Here is a 22,854-nt window from a genome sequence, read left to right as displayed (position 1 = left end):
CCTTAATTACACAGACCACGCCCCTTTTAGCCCCCTCACATTTTTTTTCTCACATAAAACCTAGGTTGCATACCTGCCAACTTGAAGAACAATCTCACTGTGTGAGGAGGGAGCTGGGCCTCGTGCTGAGAAGTACCTATGACCAATGATACCTTCAAAAATAACCACCTTTAATCATTAAGTGGTTATGGTGCTTTTATTCCACCTTTTCTTCTTTCATTCAAAGTACAAACATGTTAGACATTTAGTTCATGTCATAGAGAAAGATACTGTACAATGTTGATGGAAACTGATAAAAAAAAAAAGACGTAAGGCACATTTCAAACAGAAACACATTGGAAAAACACATCAGTGAACAAACAAATGTGTACAAAGAATACAATATAACGAACAACAGACCAGTCCTTATTTGTAAGGCAGTGCAAACAATTAATACTTGTTCAAACATGCGACATGCCAGGTACAGCTAGATCATACAGAGATTACAACAGACAGAATGTCCTGTTTGTATATCGTGCATTTCATAAGCTGGTCGTGGCTGTTACTAGCTGTGAGGGAGGTCGACGCGTTTCTGAACCCAATTCACTTTGAGGGTTCTCCTCAGGACCGGGACAAGGTCGGACAATATTGCAGGGGAGGAATCAGTTCTTGCCCTTGGATTGGTGGAAAACCATTTAGGAAAATATTGCTCGGAGGCTGTAATTAAAATCTGCAGACTAACAACACATGTAACAAAGTATGTAATTATGGGAGGTTACAAGACGAGAATAGGCGGTACTAATGAGGGACTACTAAGGCTACTGACCAATGAAAAGCCACCATTTACAAAGGACAGTGACGGGAGCCAATTAAAAAGATAGGTGGAAAGTAGGCAGAGCTTCATGCCCATATCATGAATACTTCAAGCGTTGCCTATGCGAAGTCTAAGAAAGCCTGCTGAGGCTGTTGCAGATATCCTGGGGTGTTTTCACAGCCCTTAACCAATACTCACGCTTGTGACGGAACCGTTCCGTCACGCCCCTTGGGTGGGGTTTGCTGGTGATGGAACGGTTCCGTCATGGACCGCTCGCCGTGCCTACGTGGCGCGTTCTATTCAGCGGGCGGGGCCGTGACAGAACCGTTCCGCCACAAGCACAGCTCACCCGAGGGGCGTGACGGAGCAAATCCGTCACAAAGCGCGGGAGCGCCGCGCGGCCCCCCGCCCCTTAGCACTGCGGTGAAATAGCCGCCGCAGTGTAAGGGTTAATGGACATCAGCAGTTCAAAGCCTCGAAGCTCGTTTTCCCTGCAACTGTGTGATATTGGTTCCTCACTGAGAGACCCTGTCATGGGAGCCGGTATTGTGTGTCACATGGTGGCACTGTGAGTTGGCAGGTATTTTGTGCATAATGTGCACGATTTTCGGCTGGTAGTAAATCAAAATGCTAAAAAACAGAAAGCAAACACAAAATATGGACAGTTGCGGCTCGCACACGTAAGCGCGATGGGAAGGTGAGGTGGGGTAGAAGTCGACAAACGATGGGATAATGAAAAATAAATAAAACTACTTACCTTGTGCTCGCCGCACCGCCGACTCGGAAGGTACGTGGTTTTATTTATTTAGGTTTTGACTGGTGATGCGCACGTAGTGCGCATGCGCCAAAAAACCTTATGAGTTGTGTGTGCAGTAGGGTCTACGCCCCCTCCTCCCATTGGCTAGCTCCATAAATGGAGGCTAGCCATTGGGAGAGGGCTCAGTCCGTCAATCTCGGACCAGATTCGGGGGCGTTCCCGAGAATTTTTGGCTTTTGGCTACGTCAGCCGAAAGCCAGTTCTCGGGAACGCCCCCGAGTCTGTTCCGGCATTGCCGGCACCTGCCTTCCTGCTTGTGACGCGCTACTCACTTATTCAGGTAAGTGCGGTTAGTTTTGAATGTGTATATATTTTTTTTACGTTCTATGTTAATCACTCTTTTTTTCCAGCTGTCCTCTCTCACCCCCGTGAGCCCGTTCTCGCCCCCCCTCCCGCTGCCGAGCTCCAACCGAGGAGGGGCGGCGGCAGAAAGGAAGGAGGGCTGCAGGCAGAGCAGAATTCAATCTCTATCGCACTTTTTTTATTACGTCTCTTATTCTCCCAGAATAGCGCACATTCTTCTTTCACTTTCTCAAGGGAAATCATGGCAAAAACGCGTTTGAATGTGATTTATTCATGTCAACTGAAAAAAATGCAATGGAAAACATCCACTGGTATATCCGTACGCGACCCAACCCCCGCCGCCTCTTCGGTAAATGAGGTCTGCTGCATCTTACTCAGGAAAGTATTCTGTTTCCCTCTCAACTCCCACAAAATACGGGTAACGCTCTCTCCCTCCAGGACGTGCTGCACTTCCTCTGACCCATGCCCTTGCTCGCTTTGTTTTCATGTCATGTCTTTTTATCCAACCTTCCCTTCCTCGTTTTGCTCTTTTCAGACCCTCTTTTCTTTCTACTGTCTGTTTTTTATTTACTTAATTGTTTAGGTCGTGTCTACCAGACAGTACAAGCTCTCTGGTTGCGAAATAAATACTGTGCGTTTACCAAGAATATACATAGGTTTGGAGCCCCACCATTGCTTAGCATTCGTTGGCTTTACTGACGCTTTCATTTGACTGCTTATTTTATGGGCTTTGTTGTTAATCTTGTGTTTGTCCCCCCACTACATATTGCTTTGTAAGTACTCCATGCTAGTGCAGGAAAGCGTGAACTAATATGTGCACTGGAAGACTGAAGCTCTGTATAAAAATTATATATTCATATAACTAAATAATGTGTAAATCGATGGGGTTTCTATAATAGATGATACATAAAACAGGCAACTATGAAGCATGGTCCTGTATTGTCATCGAAGGGTTCTAGTGACGTCTGCAATCAAGAGGGCAAAGTCTGTGTGGTTTGAAAATGTGCCCATAATTTCGGAAGAGACCAGAAATGCCTCAACGTACCATTTATTTATCTAAGGCATATGTTTAGAGCTGTTCTATGAGCACTACAGGATGCTTTTGATCTATTCTGTCAGTTGGGTGCCCAGTCCATCCATATTTCTGTCACCGCTCTCGACGACCACCAAAGAGTATTAACCATGTTCTGCGGCATAATGAAACTTGAGGGGGTCGCCCTTTAAAGTACATGGACTCAGTGCAGCCCCTAGGACACACAGGCAACAGTCCCCTCTGCTGACACAGACCAAAGGCTGCATGTAATACCGATAACTGAGCACAGTACACTCTGAGGCCAGTCCTAAAAGGCCAAGCCCGGCCTCTCTCCTGCAATAATCAGCAAAGCAACACTAATGACCCCTAGCCCCATCTCAACCTGGCCCGAGTCTTGCTTGGCACAGGTGTGCTGAACACTGTGGATGTGAATGGGGTTAAGATGGACTGCGAAGGAGCAAGTGGGTTCTGGTGGATATGAATGGAGTTAGTTTTATTGGCTGTGTGGTGTTTGAATGCACTGGGTAAGGCAGGTTGGTTCATATTGGGAATGGGGTTCTAGTGTACTGGGTAGAGCCAGGCTGAATTTGCTTTTAAGAAAGCGTCACTCATAGTCGTTGAAATGTACTCATAATTGCACTGAAATTTTGAAAATGTCACACATAGCTATCTGAATCCTTGCCAGCTATGTGTAGTCCCTTTTCTGTTTGTGTAAAATATCCTGGTTTTTGGCTTTAAAATTCTGGTCACTCTACCTATCAACAAAAGGCACGCAACTCAACAAGCCTAGCAGCACAATGTGTGCTTTCACAATCCCTAACATATATTAGGGATTGTGAAAGCACACATCGTGCTGTTATGTATCAACCAATATCCTCATTGTATTTATTCCTTCGAGAGGGCAGCAGTGATTACTGCCTCTAGGCTTGATACATTCAGGGATCCTCTCTACTTTGTCACACAGAATGAAAACATGTTACATAGAGTGAACACCATTTAGCAAGCTGAAGATTAGATATTAAAACTTTAATTCTATGCTGCGCTTTGTCACCAATAATGAAGGCATTCTTGCTGTGGTTGACAAAATGCATCAGCCAGTATCATAATTGGTGCCTGCCTCCTAAATCACCAAAAAGGATTATAGATACTCCCAAAATGGTATGTACTTCTGATCAATGCAATTAATTTCTCTTTTTTCACTCAATATATTGACATGTTTTGCACTGCTGGTGGTGCCCACTCCCAGCCTGCCCTCTCCCAGCCTGCCCTCTCCCAGCCTGCCCTCTCCCAGCCTGCCCTCTCCCAGCCTGCCCTCTCCCGGCCTGCCCTCTCCCGGCCTGCCCTCTCCCGGCCTGCCCTCTCCCAGCCTGCCCTCTCCCGGCCTGCCTTCTCCCAGCCTGCCTTCTCCCGGCCTGCCTTCTCCCGGCCGGCCCTCTCCCGGCCTGCCCTCTCCCGGCCTGCCCTCTCCCGGCCTGCCCTCTCCCAGCCTATTCTCTCCCAGCCTGCCCTTTCCTCAGCCTGTCCCCAGCCTGTCCTCTCCCAGCCTGTCCACTTCCAGCCTGCCCTTTCCCAGCCTGTCCCCTCCATGCCCTTTCCCAGCCTTTCCTCTCCCAGCCTGTCCACTTCCAGCCTGCCCTCTCCCAACCTACCCTCTCCCAGCCTGTCCCCTCCCTGCCCTCTCCCAGCCTGTCCCCTCCCTGCCCTCTCCCAGCCTGCCCTCTCCCAGCCTGTCCCCTCCCTGCCCTCTCCCAGCCTGTCCTCTCCCTGCCTGTTGTCGTGTCCCGGCGGCAGCAGGCAGGAGCGTGCACTGCGTCCCCGATGTAGCAGCCCTAAAGCAAGCAAGAAGTACGCCCCCCTCCCACCAATCCCTGTTAGGTAGTGGAAACTGTCCAAACTCGGGTGCAGACAGCCCCTCTCACCTTTCGGCCTGGTACCACTGCACCAGCCGCACTACTTCCCTACTGACCGTTCTCCACTTAAGCCCCGTCTAAATTACAATTCCTGCTTGTCACCCTTTTGCCTGCTTGTGCTTGTTTTCATGACCCTGTTGCCTGCTTGTGCCTCCGTGTGCCCCTGTTGCCTGCTTGTGCCTCCGTTTTCGTGCCCCTGTCGCCTGCTTGTGCTTCAGTTTTCGTGCCCCTGTCGCCTGCTTGTGCCTCAGTTTTCGTGACCCTGTTGCCTGCTTGTGCCTCCGTAAGTGCCCCTGTTGCCTGCTTGTGCCCCTGTTGCCTGCTTGTGCCTCCGTGTGTCCCTGTTGCCTCCGTAAGTGCCCCTGTTGCCTGCTTGTGCCTCCGTGTGTCCCTGTTGCCTGCTTGTGCCCCTGTTGCCTGCTTGTGCCTCCGTGTGCCCCTGTTGCCTGCTTGTGCCTCTGTGTGCCCCTGTTGCCTGCTTGTGCCTCCGTGTGCCCCTGTTGCCTGCTTGTGTCTCCGTGTGCCCCTGTTGCCTGCTTGTGCCCCTGTTGCCTGCTTGTGCTGTGTGCATGTGTGTGGAAGGCTCTGTGTGTGTGTGTGTGTGTGGAAGGCTCTGTGTGGGGGTGTGTGGAGGGCTCTGTGTGGCTGTGTGTGTGGGAAGCTTTGTGTCGCTGTGTGTGGGGGGGGCTCTGTGTGGCTGTGTGTGTGTTGGGGCTCTGTGTGGCTGTGTGTGGGGGGGGGCTCTGTGTGGCTGTGTGTGTGGGGGGCTCTGTGTGGCTGTGTGTGTGGGGCTCTGTGTGGCTGTGTGTGGGGGGCTCTGTGTGTGTTTGTGTGTGTCATTTGCAAGAGATAAAGCTAGTGGCAATGACAATGCCATTTATTTATGTTAAAAAAAACATAAATAAAAATAATGTCAAGAGCAATGCCAATAGCTCTAACTTTAACAAAGGCAAAACCATTGCATTGTAAATGCTTGTTCACTATCCCGTCGTATGTCGATTTCCACCACCCCCAACCGCCCCGCCTCACTGCGCTTAACCCGCCACTGAATGTGGATGTAACTCGAAATAGGTGCAGAGTGTTAAAGCAGGTGCACACATCCTTTGCACCCTCTTCCCCACGTTGCATTGAACACTATATGAGACAGTCTGTGCTTGTTACCACCAGTCCTAATGGCTACTCAGTAGCCCATTTCCCACCCCTTTGCCATGGTTAAGTCGAAATTCTGGTTCACTTGGCTAACTTTCTGCAGTTGTAAATTTCATCTGCCACAGTAAATGCACTCGCGTCCTGAGTCTGCATCCTTTTCATTAAGGCTTGGTCAGCCAATTAACGGTGCATAAAGACATGAATATTCGCAGAAGTGCTCATTTAGTTTCAAAATACCGGAGTTGAACCGAAATAAAGGTGCACACCATTAAATCGCACTCCTCTATCTTGGTCAGAGAACTTCGGCTCATCATAATCGAAGTCTGCTGTCCTGGCCTTTAGCTGAACAAGGCAATACATTCTGGGGCCCGCGTACTGCAGCAGCGCAATGATTTTGTCAAAAGCAGCGCCTTTAACATAATTCCATGTCACAAAGGAGACGCCATAATTCCAGTCCTGGGTTTTGATTTAACCATACCAAAGATTCCGGGAGTTGTAGTCTTTGCGTTACAGACCCTTTTAATGATTTTCTGCGCAGTGCCTCACTTTAGGTAACCCTATCTCACAACGGACGAGTCACAATGTCACAAATGTGAATTCTGGGGGTTTGCAGTCGTTTAAAGGTAACACCTCGAACTCAGGGGAGTAACAGGCCTCTGGAGCCGCGGTAGCCCGAGTGGAAGAGTTGCAACCATCGGTGAGGTGTGCCTTTAGCCTCAGGCGTAGACTATCTCCGGGATATTGTTGGCGCAGTTCTTCCCACATTCTGCTGTATGGGGGGAGATACTTTTGTGTGAAGACACTATTTAGACTGGAAACACTGTATTGTAAATCCATAGGTCTATGTCAGTGTTAAGAGTAGAAGTGATACGAGCTACAACGAACTCACCTGTGGACCAATCTCCAGCAAGCATAGGTGTTAAGTAGCCGTTGAAGGAGCGCTGCGGGTTTGTTAGTGGAGGCTTGTCATCAACGTTAGGTTGACAGTGCAAGGCTGCAGAGACTCGGGGAAGGGCTGCCTCCCAGGAGTCGCGAGGAGACCCCTGGGCCGAGGATGGCTCGAGCCGCGCACCTGTAGCTGCGCGAGGACCCAGGCCTCCATTAACGCTCCCTGTGCAGTTCGCAATGCCCTCCAGTCGCGCGCACGCTGCAAGAGAGAAGTACTTCCGCCTGCAGAATAGACTTCACGCTGCACCGAACCGAGCCATGAAACTGAAGGTAATAGCCGTGTACAAGCCACAAGGATTGTGCAGGGGCGTAGCTTCAGGGTGGGGGTGTTACACCCCACTAATGAATATACTTTGTCTGATAAATAGCGGTGTGCAGGTGTGCTGAGATGTCCGTTGGATTTCACCAGGAGTTGTTACATACACATAGACAAAAATGCCCGCACACACGCGCGCTTCCTCCTTCTTTTGAAAGTCCTAAGAAATGTTAATCATGACAAAATATCGTTTTTTCCCACTCCTGCCAATACGCATTCCTCTCCCCTTCCACTGCGGCCCCTCTCATGAACCCTGTTTGGCGTATAATTTAACATGAAATGCCAGCATGTTAGTTGGAAAAACTGAACGGGGAGCCCCCCCCCCCACACACACACACACACACATTTTACTGACCTCGCAACGCCGCCTGTGAAGAGCTGTACCAAATGGACCCATGCAAAAACTCTGCATGCCGAGCATCGCGTTAAATCAAATCAAATTAAATGTGTAGAATCTGTACACAGGCGACCCTAGGAAAATCAACATAACTTTTGGCTCTTGGAAAAACAGTGGACGACGATAGGGGACTTGTGAAAAACCGTGCAAACTGTAAAGCAGGCATTTTTTTGTCCGTGCTCTTTATACACTTCTAAACCTTCTAATTCTAAAGACTGTAGAAAATAGGAGTTAGTGTTATTCAACTAAATTCTACTTCATTTATCTTGGAGGGGTGGAGTCCGAGCTGACTAAAGTGATATTTGGTCTTTGGCTCACACTGTGAATCCGTGTGTGTGTGTCATTGCTACAGTGTTGCACACTCAGGCCTAGTCCTCAAAGTGGGGTCTTGTTACACTGGCAACGAGGATGGCCCCCCAGCTCCACCTGCGACAAGGGCTTCTTTGCCACTGCTACAGCGACTCATTGGGCCCTGTGTTGACGACTCCCGCTGGCCGCCATCGACTGGTTTGGCAGTGGAGTCCACATGGCCCGCATTGACTATGATCTGGTCAACCTGTGCCAGCGGTGTGCAGAGACAGCGGTGTGCAGTGCACATAGAGCAGAAGCGACTTTGTTGGGTGCTCACTGTGACGGACTACTGAGTGGTTATCTACCCTGCTACGGATGTGAGAGCTGCACCCTGACCACCATCAATACTCAGTGCTGCTTCTGTCCTGCAACTGCCCATGTAGGCCTCCCTCTCCTGGCCTCCTTGCCTGACGTGGGGCACAGTAAAGGACCTGGCTGTAGAAACTGCAGCCACAGTGAACGCACCCTGGATGAATTCCCAGCCAAGATCCCATATTTTCCAAATGCAGCAAGCTGAACCATTCTGCCACCGTTTGTAGAAGGGACTTCAAAAGAAAGGACACACAAGGGAGCAAGACTCAGCCTAAGTCAGTCCGACAACTATCCACGGATGACCATAAATCGTTGGGTGCCATCAAGGTGCCTCCCCACCAGTGACAGCAGCTTGAAGAATCCTCACCTGATGGTGTAGAGGAAGAATTCCTCATCTCATTCATAAATGAACTTAAGCAACACCGACTGCCCCAACCCACCTGCCTGGTTGACATCACAGGGTCCAGCGTGAAGGCCCTCATTGACACTGGCGCTTCAGTGAATGTAAGGGGAATCCAACAGTATCAGCGTCTTCGACCGAGACCGCCATTGGTTTGTACAAACAGCAAAATATTCACTTATGGAAGCCAATATCCACTCTTGCTAAAAATAAAGATAAAGGTACAAATAAAATCTGAAGATCGGGAGGTCACTGCAACTGTCCATGTCTTTGACAAAGAAGCTGACCCCCTCATTGGCAGCCACACAGCAGAAGACATCGGACTAGTGACTTTTGCAAGGAATGTGAAAGCATTTCCAGACAGACAAACTCATTAGCCAGTTCCCTGAATTATTCCAAGGGCTCAGATGCCTGAAAGGCCCCGTCAGTAAAGTTACACCTCAACAAAACCGGGAAGCCAGTTGCCCTTCACCACAGATGCCTGCTTTGCAATCGGAGACGGCTTGTGGAGCAAGAGCTAAGCAAACTGGAAAGCCTACAGGTGATCGAAAAGGTATCCAGCCCAACCCCGTGGCCCTCCCTGATGATCGTTGCTGGGAAGCCAAAGTAGCCCAGCAAAATACAGCTATGCATTGATATGAGACTTCCTAACCAAGCCATAAAGCTGAAACAACATATCACACCAACAGAGGACATCATTGCTGACCTGAATGGGTCAAGGTGGTTCTCTAAGCTCGACCCCAACTCAGGATGCCACCAGCTGCTGCTAGCATAGGAGTTACTACATCATCACCTTCCCAATTTGCATCTAGGATTTTGCAGATATAAGAGGTTTAACTTTCGGATATCGTTGGCAGTAGAAGTCTTCCAAGATGCAATCAGAGAGACACTGTCAAGCTTACAGGTGGTCATGAATGTAAGTGAGGATATCCTGACCCACTCTGCATCCTCTAAGGCACAGCATAGACACTTCAGAGCAGCACTGAAGAGACTGCCAGAGTACAGTATCACTCTCCTTTGAGAGAAATGCTCTTTCTTTCAGAACTCTATCGAGTTCTTCTGGTAAGTCTTCAACCAGGATGGAGTTCAGATTTATCCCTGCAAATCGCATGCTATCAAACGGGCCCCAGCACCAACAACGGTTTCTGAACTTCAAAGCTTCAGGAGCATTTCCACCTATTGTGGTCTGTTCATCCCAAACCTAGTGACCATCGCTGAGCCTCCATGCCCTGATGAAATTTCCTCTCCCAACAAATGCCTCACCAGCTCAAATTAGACTTGAGTTTGGTTTAACCAACCAATATTATGCAAGGAAGGGACATTTTATTAAAACCTGGAATCGGATTAAAAATGATCAAGATAACCTAATCTCTCAGTTATTATGGAAGGAGATAAGTAATAATACAAAGGCACTACCATGGATTTTTCTTAAAGAGGCTATAGAAGAGTTTGCAGTCACCGCAATTTGGAATAATACCATAACTAACGCTTCCTTTAAGAAAATAATTAATAGAACGTCAAATCAACTATCAATTTTAAATGATAAAGATAGTCTGACAAAAAGAAAACATGCCTGGACAATAATAAATGGATATAAAACAAAGAAGGTTCAAGACTATTTAGAAATACCATGGTCAGGAAACAACAAACAAATCCTTCTAAAAGCAAGATTTGGAATCCTTCCGGGAAACTGTCACCTCCCGCCTTGGAAAATCTCTGAAAGGAGTTTAATATGTAGACTATGTAACAACGGAAAGGAGAATATTGTCCACTTGCTCTGTATTTGTCCGGGACTACGAAATGAAAGGCCAAAACTACTCAAAGTCCCTTTTATTGTACGTGGAATACGATCATGTAGGCAAGCCCTGAAATGTTGTCTTCAATCAAATGATATAGCCATGAATGCTACCTTTTGTAAAAATTTTATTAATGGTAAAAACAAAATTAGTAGACCTAGTCCTAAATGAAGTATACTAAGGATATATTTTAATGAATTTTATGATGAAAGTTTTATTGGTTATACTAAAAGTATTTTTGTAACTGTATATTGTAAGATTTTAAATAATCAACCAATAAAGTAATTTTTACTGATGAAAATGGATGCCCTCTCAGTGGGGCCAGAAGGAGGTGGAGGCGTTCCAAAAAGTGAAAGAAGCCTTACTGAGCAAGAGGACAATGGCCTACTTCAACCCCCCGAGAGACAGACTGAACTCCTGGTCAATGCCAGCCCTGTAGGCCTGGGAGCCTAGCGTCCTCACACAAGAAGTGGAGCCAAGGAAATTGGCACCACTTGCATTTGTCAGCAAAGTCCTCACACCAATGGAGAACCGATATCCCCAAATAGAGAGAGAAGCATTGGCCATCAAATGGGCGTTTGGCCATTCCCATCTATAGAAAGCAAACACGAGATGGACGGAGCGATGAAACTTTTGAGACACTCTCCCCCAGTCATAGATCAGGGTTGAATACATCATCGTTCTTTAGCTCACTTTGCCTCCTCAGTTCAGGCCCAGCTATATGCAAATCAGTCTTGACCCTGTGCCTCATGGAACAGTCCAGCCTGAACTGCCAAGTCGGGTCTTCCTGAACCGGAAGCATGCATCCTGGGACCGGTTTCAGGGAAACACCCCTCATCAGACCTGGCTTGGCAGTTCGGCGGGACTGTTTCCATGAGGCACAGGGTCAAGACTGATTTGCATATGGCTGGGTCTAAACTGAGGTGGCGAAGTGATCTAAAGAATGATGATTGATTCAACCCAGATCTGTGACTGGGGGTGAGGGTCTGCAAAGTTTCAGCTCTCCGTCCATCATCTTCTTGTGTTTGCTTCATTTCCATCTATACCTCAGTGGCAAGTCGTTCCATGTGGTCACGGACCATTAGTCGCTTGTCCCTCTATTCTGCGGCACCGAGCACATCCCCCTCTGTCGATCGAGGTCAAGACTGATTTGCATATGTCTGGGTCTGAACTGAAGTGGCGAAGTGAGCTGAAGAATGATGATGGATTCAATCCAGATCTGTGACTGGGGTGAGTGCCTGAACATTTTCAGTGCTCCGTCCATCATCTCCTTGTGTGTGCTTCATTTCCATCTATCTCAGCGGCAAGCCGTTCCATGTTGTCACTGACCATTGGTCGCTTGTGTCTCTATTCTGTGGCACCGCTGCACATCCCCCTCTGCAGATCGAGCGCTGGGCCATCCAACTGTAACATTACCACATGGAAATAACTTACCGACCTAGGGGCAAGTAGCCGGCTGATTTTTTTTTTTTACTTCCGTCACCTGCCTTTTCAAGCCATATAAACTCCCTGCAGCTCGGATGCCACAGAGGAATACGTCAGCATGGTGACAAGGTGTGTGCCTGCAGGTTGCTCAACCTCCAGGAGATCAGTATTGCCACTAAGCCGGACTCTGTGCCTTCCATTGAGGGTCGTGGTAGAACTTCTTAAGAGAAGCCGACTGGCATGGCCCGAGAAGGAACGACTGATAAAAATGTGGAGAGTGCATGAGGAACTGTTAGTGCTGTGAGGAGCATGCATTGTTATACCCAAAAACCTGCAAGACAAGGTAACGGCCCTAGCTCATGGAGGACACCAAGGGACTGTTCAAATGAAGTCCAGTTTGTGAGAATATATTTGGTTTCCAGGAATGGAGGCTGCTGTTGATGGGGTCATGTGATGCTGCCCTTTCTGCCAGATCACAAGCTTCCAAGAGCCACCAGCGCTCATCACTGAGGAACCAAGCACATTTCTGTGGTCTGAAGTGAGCCTGGACTTTAAGAGATTCCCAGATGGACACATTACAGCCGTAATGGTTGATAGCTGCCCTAAGTATCCCATTATTGAGGTGGTAGACTCCCTAAATTACCCAAACGTAGACCCGGTACCGGAAAGAACTTTTGAACTGTGTGGCCTTCCACAAGAGAGAGACCGACAGCGAACCAGTTTTCCAGTGATCAGACACTTCCGGATTACCCCTTAAGGGCTGCAAGCTAATGTGGAAGTTGAGCGCTTCATGCACACTCTGAGCAAGAGTTAGTCGCTGCAGCAGGAGGTGCCAATCCAGAACTGAGCATGCAGAGGTTGCTAAGGGAGTACTGAGAGACAACTCCCTGCACCACACAATGGTCCCCATGGTCTATGATGCCCCACAGACAGACGAGACACCATACCACTCTCCCCAGGATAGACCCCACCTCCATATGACAGAGCTGATGCTCAGGCTAGGGGAACACAAACCAAGCATGAGGCAACATGCAAGATCCAAGTGATATCTCCGGGTGACAAGGTTCTGATAAGACAGGAGACCAGGATGGAAGTTTTTGAACTCCATTTAAACTCTGAGAGTCAGCCTCTCAGACGGTACCATGATGACTACCCTAAAGGTTCCATATAGTGTACTTCTCGCTCATCTAGTCTTTGAGTCAGTGGAACAAGCGAATGATTGAGAGAGGTCATACTGGCAGCCAGACTCTGGGGAAACCCAAGCCAGCAGCTCTACCACTGAGCCTAGTACCTCGAGAGAGTTACCCACCCACCTGGGCAGTTAGCAGCCTGAGGACAGTGACATTAGCTCCCATCATCAGCAGTACAACCTCAGGCCCAATCCGCCCCATAGCAGGAGACTTTGAGACTTTACATGCCAAGCACAACAGTGAAGTCCAACACCAAGTTTGGGAGGGATGTAACAACCACGATGCACCGCCCCCAGTGATGACATGCCTCGGAACTGCACCGAATGCATCCTCTGGTTAGGTGTGGCCAGAGGCTAAATAATATACCAGTGTAGACCGCACATGGTCTTTAGCTCACACTCTGTGTGTGTGTGTGTGTGTCACTACTATAGCACAGCACCCTTAGGCCTAGTGCTCAAAGTGGGGCCTTGCTACATCATGCACCCCCTGCAACCAGCATTAATTTTCGTTTTCCTTGACACCTCATGCCATACAAGAGAACTTTTGCAAGGGAGTTTTCTGCCCCACCATCTCAAAGAACCACAAACATAACCTCCTAACCTCTTCCTCAGTGTCGTGACGGAGAGGTTGGGATCCGACAGTGTGGGCGACGTGTGGGCGACTGACAGTAGGGCAGTAGGACCCTGTGGGTCCTCAGGCAGAGTGACCAGGTCACCGGACACCAGATCCGGTGGCAGGGACAGGAAGGGGACGGACAATGACCAGGACAGAGACGTGGACGGACGTGGGGACGAGCAACTGCATGATGTGATAATAAAGAAGAGTTAAACTAACCTGTGTCCTGTGTATGGTGTACACCCCTGCACACAGCATGGACACGACAACTGGCGACGAGGGAAGAAACGATCGTCACGACGTGCGAGGAAAATCGTCGTGTGTGGATTCGCATCATGGAAACATCAAGGTGACGCCAGGAGCTACACGGGAGCCCACCCCGATCAGCGTCCTACAGAGTGACAAAGCGCGGTAAGGAGCGCTCAGGAGCAGCGGAGCAGCGTTAGTGCCGAGCAAAGTTGCGAGGAGATCGCGCTCGCGCATTTAAACGCGAAGTCTCGTGAGACGTGGAAATCACGGCGGCCATCTTTGGATCAGGCAGAATAAGCCAATGGGAGCACAGCAATAACGTGGCGGCCATTTTGAAGTCAGGAAAGTGAGATTTAGAGCGCGAAATCTCGCGAGAACAAGGGGCGGCCATTTTAGATGGGACAAAAGCACTAATAGCAAGAAGAAAAGGACAGCGGCCATTGCAAGGGCAGGCAAGAAAAGAAAAGAGCAGAAAAAACAAAGAAAAGAGCAGAAAAACAAAGAAAAGTGAAGAATAAAGGGGAGAAAACAAAGAGAGATCGCCCAAAAGCAAAGAATAACTAACATATCAAGAAGAAGAAAATGAATAGGAGGCACAACAAAGAGTGTCACAGTAACAGGAATACTACAAAAGAACAGAAAGGACAAGAAAAAGAAAACAAAAGGACAAGAAAAACATAGAGAAGGATAAGAATAACAGAAAGAGAAAGAAGAAGAAAAAAAAATAAATAAATAAAAGGACAAGGAAAAAGGGGACACAAGAGAAAAGAAAGTAGAAAAAGTTAAATCAAAGCACAACACAAGAAGAAGAAGAAGAAGACGAGAAAGACGATAAAAGGTAAACAAGAAGACAGAACATACAAATCGACAAAGAGATAAGAAGAAAATAAAGAAGAAGAAAGAAGATAAAGAGATAAGAAGAAAATAAAGAGAAAAGAAGAAAGAAGATAAAGAGATAAGAAGAAAATATAGAGAAAAGAAGAAAAAAAGATAGAGAGAAAAGAAGAAAATAAAGAGGAAGAAAGAAGATAAAGAGATAAGAAGAAAATAAAGAAGAAGAAAGAAGATAAAGAGATAAGAAGAAAATAAAGAGAAAAGAGAAAGAGAAAGGAAGAGAGAAAAGAGGACAAAGAGAAAAAACAAAAGGAAAGACATAAATATAAGAATAAGACGCAGGAAGGATGCAAATATAAGAAAACAAGGAAATAAAGAAGAAGAAGACTAGAAAAGCCCAGAAGAGGCCGAATAAGAAAAGAAAAAAGGACGAATAAGAAAGAAGTAAGAATAAAGGAAAAGCCAGAGATAAGGCCAAATAGAGGAAAAGACAGAAAAAGAGAAATAACAAAGAAAAGAGGGACAAAGATCACCAAAGAAACAGAAAAGAGAAAAGGAGAACATAGAAGAAAAGAAAACAAAAGGAAAGACACAAAGACAAAGAAAATAAAATGGGTAAAAAGGAGCAACGTGACAGGACTTTGGCGCAGGAGAAACAGCAACAAAAGGAAAGGACGAAGACATACAATGAGCAGAGCGGACAGGCGCCACCAAGGAAGATCAAGGCAAGAGACACCGCACGGCCAGGACCAAAGGTGGTGAGACAGAAAGAAACAATATCGATATTAAGACAACCGGTTCTCCAAAGATTCACTGGCGGTGACGAAAGTGAAAGGATTGATGATAATGGCTGTCTCCGACCGACAACAAACAACAAGGAAAAGATAGCGTGTCAAGGAGCTAAAGGCGGATGAAGAAGAAATGGCAGCGGCAACTGCAGCCACATAGAAGGAGGAAGATAGAGGACAAGGAAGCGATGGAGACACTAGATCATGAAGGACATTCAGTAAATAACAGAGACTCATCGAAGAGATGTAGAGTGACAAGCTCTCTCTCTCTCTCTCTCTCTCTCATTCTTTCACCTTCGTCAATATAACTGTGAATGAGGACTATGATAAATGTGTCACGAACTTTTGTTTGCAACAAGGGGGGAGATGTCGTGACGGAGAGGTTGGGATCCGACAGTGTGGGCGACGTGTGGGCGACTGACAGTAGGGCAGTAGGACCCTGTGGGTCCTCAGGCAGAGTGACCAGGTCACCGGACACCAGATCCGGTGGCAGGGACAGGAAGGGGACGGACAATGACCAGGACAGAGACGTGGACGGACGTGGGGACGAGCAACTGCATGATGTGATAATAAAGAAGAGTTAAACTAACCTGTGTCCTGTGTATGGTGTACACCCCTGCACACAGCATGGACACGACACTCAGTTTCTTTGTTATTGTCACTCTCAACTCTGTAAGATAGATTAGTTTCCTAGAGCTAAATAAACTCCGTCCTGATATAACAAGGTGCGATGCTTTTGTACCAAATGAACATGCTTCAGAACTTCAGTTCTTTGTGACCAGCAAAAGATCTTAATTTCCCAATTACATTACGAGTTTTGCTTCTCGTTAGCATGGCTTCCCCGCTCCCCTTCCATACCCCTCTCTGCATCAGTTTCGTCCAAATATCATGGTTACCAGCTCACACCTGCTTGCTGTTCCCGGATTTCTACATGTCCTTCAACAACCCTATGTCGGACAACTGGACTAAATAAAACTCGCCAAGGTGAACTGAAATAGGCCAAAGGAGCCTCTTCAAGTAAAATAATTTGGTAAATATGGTAGTAATTGGCCCTAGCACATGTCGCTCCTACCCCACAGTTAAGTCCGCACCTTGCTACACCCAATCCTAGTTTTCTACCAACTGAGCTTGACTCCACTTTTTTCCTGGCCCATCTAATGAAGAAATGACGTGTGATACAAACCATTGACAGGCCAGACGGTGGTTCCGATAACGTTGCCTGCAGCAACAAAAACTGTTAGATCAATAACGAAAACACACTCTGGTATCAGCAACCTGATGAACTTAATGCTAAAACCTTCTTTCCAGACATATTTTTCACGAGACCCCCACCTACCACAAGCATCCAGCCAAAAAAAAACAACCTAGCACAGTCTGTAGAGGGGCCAATGCTAAAGAAATATATCCAAACCTGGAAAGGTGGTAAACCCAGCTTACTAAACTAAAATTAGTAATATTTGAAATTGCGAAAAGCAGAACAGTCTTCATACTTTAAAAACATGCCCTGAAATACCCCTGCAACCCTAGAAACTAAGTAAAACTTGTAAGGAGCACCTCAACTCCTCACCTGACCCTTAAAACATGATTTCCCGACCCTCAAATCAAGATTTCCCACCCTTTCCGAAACTGATCTGTGTCTGCTCATTTCACCAATATCCGTAATCTGCTACCCTCTTTTTTTTATTTCATTCTTAAGTGAATCTCCAAACCCCACCCACCCAATAACTCAGATAGTCCAAAAGGCCCATAAAGGCCTGGTGATCAGCCTCCACCTTTCCATGCCACAACCTTTTTTACCTGGCCCAGCCTACATCTAGTCTACTTCACAAGTACCCTGCTGATGGGTCGTAGCATCAATATTACTTACCATAAAATGCAATTCCTGCTAACTCACAGCTCATAAAAACCCTTGTCAATCTGCTCCGATGAACTGGGGAACATCATCCTTACTCATTTTAATTTCAAACAAGACAATCCACTCCAGACTGCCCCACTATCCAGAAACTCCTGCCATATTTTGTTCTAGGTGTTCCTGGTAGACAGTGCCACTGACTTTGCCACAAGCTCCGAGACCCTCAGCCCCCTGACTGATCTTCGCCTTCTCACTATGCTCCACCCCACTGAACCTCTAGCACTGTGAATGAGACAAAGCATCAGCAATATTATTTTCATCTTCTGGAACATATCTTGCTAAAAAAAAAAATGATGATGAACTTTAGGCATCCCAACTAAAAATCCTGTAACAGCTTAAAAACCTTTTCATCTCCATCTTTCTGATTATTCACTTATGCAATAAGTATTGTTGTCAACATTAAAAGTCACTCTTGTGCAAGATCGCTCCTTGCCCCAATGAACCAGATGACCACCAGCGGAAAAAATCCAGAAAAGCTATGCTTAACTTTTCTTCAATTACTTCTCTTGTCATATTTCTGCCCACCATCTTTCATTCCAAAACAGACCAAAGCCCAGTGCGCATGTTTCATCAGAAAATATCTGAACTTGCCAAAACCATTTATCTTGCAGTGTCCACATCACTGAAACCTTGTACAAAGAAAATGCAAACTCTCACATCAGCATCCCACCCAGCATTTAAATGGACTCTTGGATAAGGCAGTATTGGGCCGTAACAAAAAATTCCAAACTCCTACAGAAGGTTCTCACAGCCTTGCAGGCAAAACTTAAGTGCCCTAGCAGTGCTCAGACCTTCCTCAGTTCTACCTTTTTTCCACCATAGTTTAAAAAGCTTTAAAATCTTGTCTGCCTGTAAACTAGCTTATATTCTAAACATATCAAGCTCAATGCCCGAAAAGAGCATAACTGTTGATGATCCTTCACTCTTCTCTGGCGCGCAAGGCACACCTAAATCACACATCACCAGTAGGAAATCCTGTGGAGCTTCCTTAAAACATCCAGGTCCTGCCTTGTACACAAATAAAAAAAATCATTAAGGTAATGAGTTAACTCTATGAATCTTGTCTGTCAAGAAAACCCAATTGCCAAAACCTGCTGAACATTTCAAACTATGAACGAAAAAACAAACAACTAATTTGTAATATTCCAGTGTACTGCAAGCCCAATACCTCAAAATCCTCTGGGCGAATGCGTAATCTGCTAAATACTTAATATATAAGATTTTGCCAGCCTAGCTCCTGATCTGCATCTTCCGATGAACTCAAAATCATTGTCCAGTTTCGAGCCCCCCAAGGCAATTTGATAGCTAACTGAATCACCATCTGGCTAGGACAGGTGGTGGATCACCATAAACTCCCCTTCCTGTTTCTTGGGCTTGAAACCCACAGTTCTGTTATTATGTAACTTTCTGAAGCTTAGCTTTAGCCAATTGCAGATTCTCAGCCCATCTACTTTCTTGCAGGCCTTGGTAAAATAGGGACATTTTTCAGAAGTCAAAATTTCTTCATGTGGAAGGAAGTGTATATATTTTTTGTATGATCTGTCACAATGTTTTCTGACTGGATGTATTGGCATGTTGTTTGTGACCTGAAAAACTGCCAAATAGCTCTCACAGCTTGTGCTGTGACCATCAGACACAGTTACAAGTGTACTAATCCCAAATGATTTGTATAAATAACCCTTCCAGTAAGGCCACAGTACAATGGTGTGGAAATTGCACTAGTGGCATAAGCTAGATGCAACATGTTGACCGCAGTAAGAAATATCAATACTCACATGAGTGGCTTAAAAAACATGACTTCACACTTGCCTCTGTCACTCTGAACCTCTGGGAGTACGGAAGGGTTTTGAAATGTATAAAACCTCCCTTTGAAATTAACAAAATTACCTGTAAGTAGTAAATAAAGCCAGCAAGGTCTGGATGCATAATTCCAGAATTAGGACATGCTCATTAGTTAGATTGGAGTGCCCCATACAGAGAGCACATCAAAGCTAATCTTTACTGCATTGGCTGTGGTCGCATTGTCCTATGTGAATAAAACTCAATCTTTTTAGTATGTCAGGTTAGGGGAAGGCGACGGAGCATGATATTAAACATTTAATTTAGTGCTATGCATAGATTTTTTATTAAATATAATTCAAAGGTGGTTTTAATACATTATTTGTGTCCGCTTGAAAGCCTGCATGGTAAATAATTCAGCTGTGACAAGGATCTTTCTTCTCTAGTAAATACCTCTGAGGTGTGAGATTCCCTTCTTTGGATACAACGGGTACATCCAACAACATCTTGGTTGATTAGGGGTCTAACCAATTAAAATCTCTATTGATCCTTCAAGAAGTACATAGAACCCTTTTCCTGATCACTTTCTCCTACATTTATTTAATCTTTGGATCTCAGTGGAGTGGCTGGTGTCTCGAGATCTGAGGGCATTTACAAGTGTTTTTAATGGTTGATCTGGCACAACACTTTACCACCTTCAAATGCTATATTTAGAATTTTATGTGGTTGTGACTAATTGGTTCGACTTCAAAAATGGAAACCTAAAAACATTTCTTTTCAGGACATCTATGTTCCAGGCTCTCATCCCCTCATATTTGTTGGGTGACCATAACTCCCTTCTGTCCCAGAACTAATGATAAACAACTCGATGCCTTTTCAAATGAATACACATGCATGTTGTGTAATCCACCAGACTGTTGACCACTGATGTCCTCGTAGTGCTCAACCCGGAAGCCATGCTAAACTCTGGTAAAATCGCACTTAGTAGGGAAAATGAAGAAGACTCCTGTAGAAGAAAAGTGCCGAACACCTATACACAGGCCTTAAATCATCATCTTCTGCTAGTATGAGTTCCTGCTTCTGGATTCTGACTGGATCCACAGAGGTTCCTAAAACGTTCCATTGGTTAAAGGTTTGACCAACCAAGAGGCCATGTTGTTTGGGAAAACTCTTATGTTAGAGACTGGGAGGCAGAAACTGTATGTGATGAAACTACGACATTGCATGCATTACAATATTGTCTAAAATATCCATCTTTGGTGTAGTTATTACAATTTTTGTTATTATCGGTGCCTTTGAGCAAAATTGATAATGATCAATAAAAGCTTGAAATCTTGCTTGCCTTCATAAAAGTTATCTTTTCAACGCCCCAACAGTCTTGTACATCATCTTCAAATATCTGATATTTTCCTCATTTAGACCTTAAAGGTAGTTTTTTTTAAATCCAAGTTCTAGTCAAGCCCATTTCTCACTAGCAAAGAAGAGGAAAAACTAAGGAACTGACCTATCCACTTGTGGAAACGTGCAGTTTCTACCTTAGTATGTCTGTAATCTTACCATGTTTCTCCCAAAATTGTCAGTTCTACACTATCTCAGTAGATGCACTTCTTATTAAGTATTCAAGCACGTCCTTGTGGAGAAATCCTCAGCATTTGTATATCATAATTATTTATAGTTATTGCATTTATGATACAGATCAACGAATGTAAATGTAATTTACTGCGTTGTAAATATGACCATTAGAATGTGACCGTTAGATGTGATTCAGAAATGGTTATGCAGGGTGTAGTATCACAAATCCCAGATGGGGTAGTACATCAGAATGTGATTAGTCCATTGTTCATAGCATCTGTGTTCCCTACACTTTGCTAGTTCTGGAAATGAGTAATTTTGTGGGGAAAGATATTGGAATGTTTGGGTTTATAGCTATGATAGAGGTGATAGGCACGTGACAGACACTTACACATTGTTGTTAAAGAATGAGTAGACCTTTCAATAAAAATTCTGAATCAATTAAGTAATCAACCAAACTGTTCAGGTAAAGACTGGTGACAAGACACTGGTTTCAACTTAATAGCCTGCTCAATTTAGGACCATGGAAGATCACACATTTTCTATGGCTATGAATAATTGACCAGCAATTTAGCCTGTAATGTGGTAGAGAAAATGAGGACAGTTCTAGTTTGCTACAATAATGTTTAAATATATACATAATGTTGCACTTATCAGGTCATGTAAGGTATGCTTAATCGGCACAAGTAGTTTCTTTGCCTCTCTATCCTCATCTACCTACCCTCTAATATTTTCTTACTTCTTCTGCAATATTGTAATAAGCAATGCAAGTCCAGATGTGTAACCTTTTGTACCTGTATAAAAGCACGCTCTAATCCAAAAAGGAAGTGTTTATATTGTAACATTTATGATCATTTAATCCATGTGTAGACTTTACCACAGATGTTACATCTTGCCAATAGGTATTGGAGGTTCTGTTCCTCTGCAGAGAAAGTCAGGAGAATGTCATCAGTAAAGCACACATATCTTAAAGATCTATATTTGTGAGTGTGAAGGAAATTAATTTCCAATTTTGCTATGAAAAGGCATGCAAACTACAGAGACATCTGTGTACCTGATTAAAAAAAAAAGCTATAGAGAAATGTATCCTCATTTTGGATGCGATTTTTCATTGGGATTCCACAGGGATGGATTTAGTTTGGGTAAGAAGACTATTCAATTCAAAATAAACTTTATTCGGTTGGGACATACAATAAAAGCACAATATATAACACATAACAATTAAAAGATTATAAAAAATCGGCGAAAATGTTAAAAGGACGTACAAATACTGATTTCCTATATGCGTCGTACATTGCGTCAGTTCTCTTAATGAAAGCAGTTGATACATAGCAGCTTTACATAGTTAGGGTATAGAAGACCACCAAGACTTCACAAGGTGCAGTATAAAGTGCATAAATTATAGCATAACTCCAAAAGTAAACAATGGACTCATAGCAGCGTAACATAGTAATGATAAAAGGACCGAATCACATGGCTTTTGACAAATGCAAAATCTAAAGTGCAAGGTACATGATCAATAGATCTACCCTAAACATTATGGGTAGTAACATTTACGTTAGAAAAGCATACTCTTCCTAGTCTTAATTGCACTTAAAATAAATGTAGCAGTATAAAAACAAATCTCATGGTCTTTGAGTGCAAAAAGTAGGGTCATAGCAGCATTAATAGTATTGGCTTCGTACTTCTTAAACAATGGTTTAAGATAGACAATTCTAAGAGACAAAAACAGGTCACATAAAAACAAAAAGTGCAACGTGCTCTGTTTTGTAATCCCATCACAAGGACAAGAGGAAACAGGGTGATGATTCATCATAGGAAACGCAACCAGGTGATGCACATGACCTAACCTCAATCTAGTTAACCCCTCCCATGCTGGTGACGAACACCAGCCGTCACGCCCCGCAGTGGGCATGTGCTGATGATGGCTGGGGTTCGTCACAGCCGCGACGTGTTCTTTTGTTT

At 45.2% G+C, this 22,854-nt stretch overlaps 1 protein-coding gene across 1 annotated transcript in view; it reads left to right on the top strand.

Moving 5' to 3' along the window:
* Positions 1-6,959: 6,959 nt before the first annotated feature.
* The window catches only part of OCA2 (OCA2 melanosomal transmembrane protein), an 833,084-nt gene continuing 817,189 nt past the window's right edge, over positions 6,960-22,854 (top strand). The window contains exon 1 of the mRNA XM_086934183.1: positions 6,960-7,223. Within this exon, the coding sequence (XP_086790309.1) occupies positions 7,131-7,223 (93 nt within the window). The 5' untranslated portion in view covers positions 6,960-7,130. The remainder of the gene's footprint in view (positions 7,224-22,854) is intronic.

The sequence above is a fragment of the Lissotriton vulgaris genome, chromosome 8, assembly GCF_964263255.1.
Source record: "Lissotriton vulgaris chromosome 8, aLisVul1.2, whole genome shotgun sequence".
Classification (NCBI taxonomy): domain Eukaryota; kingdom Metazoa; phylum Chordata; class Amphibia; order Caudata; family Salamandridae; genus Lissotriton; species Lissotriton vulgaris.
The sequence above is the reverse complement of the archived record's forward strand: the minus strand, read 5'-3'. Positions and strand labels throughout refer to the sequence as shown.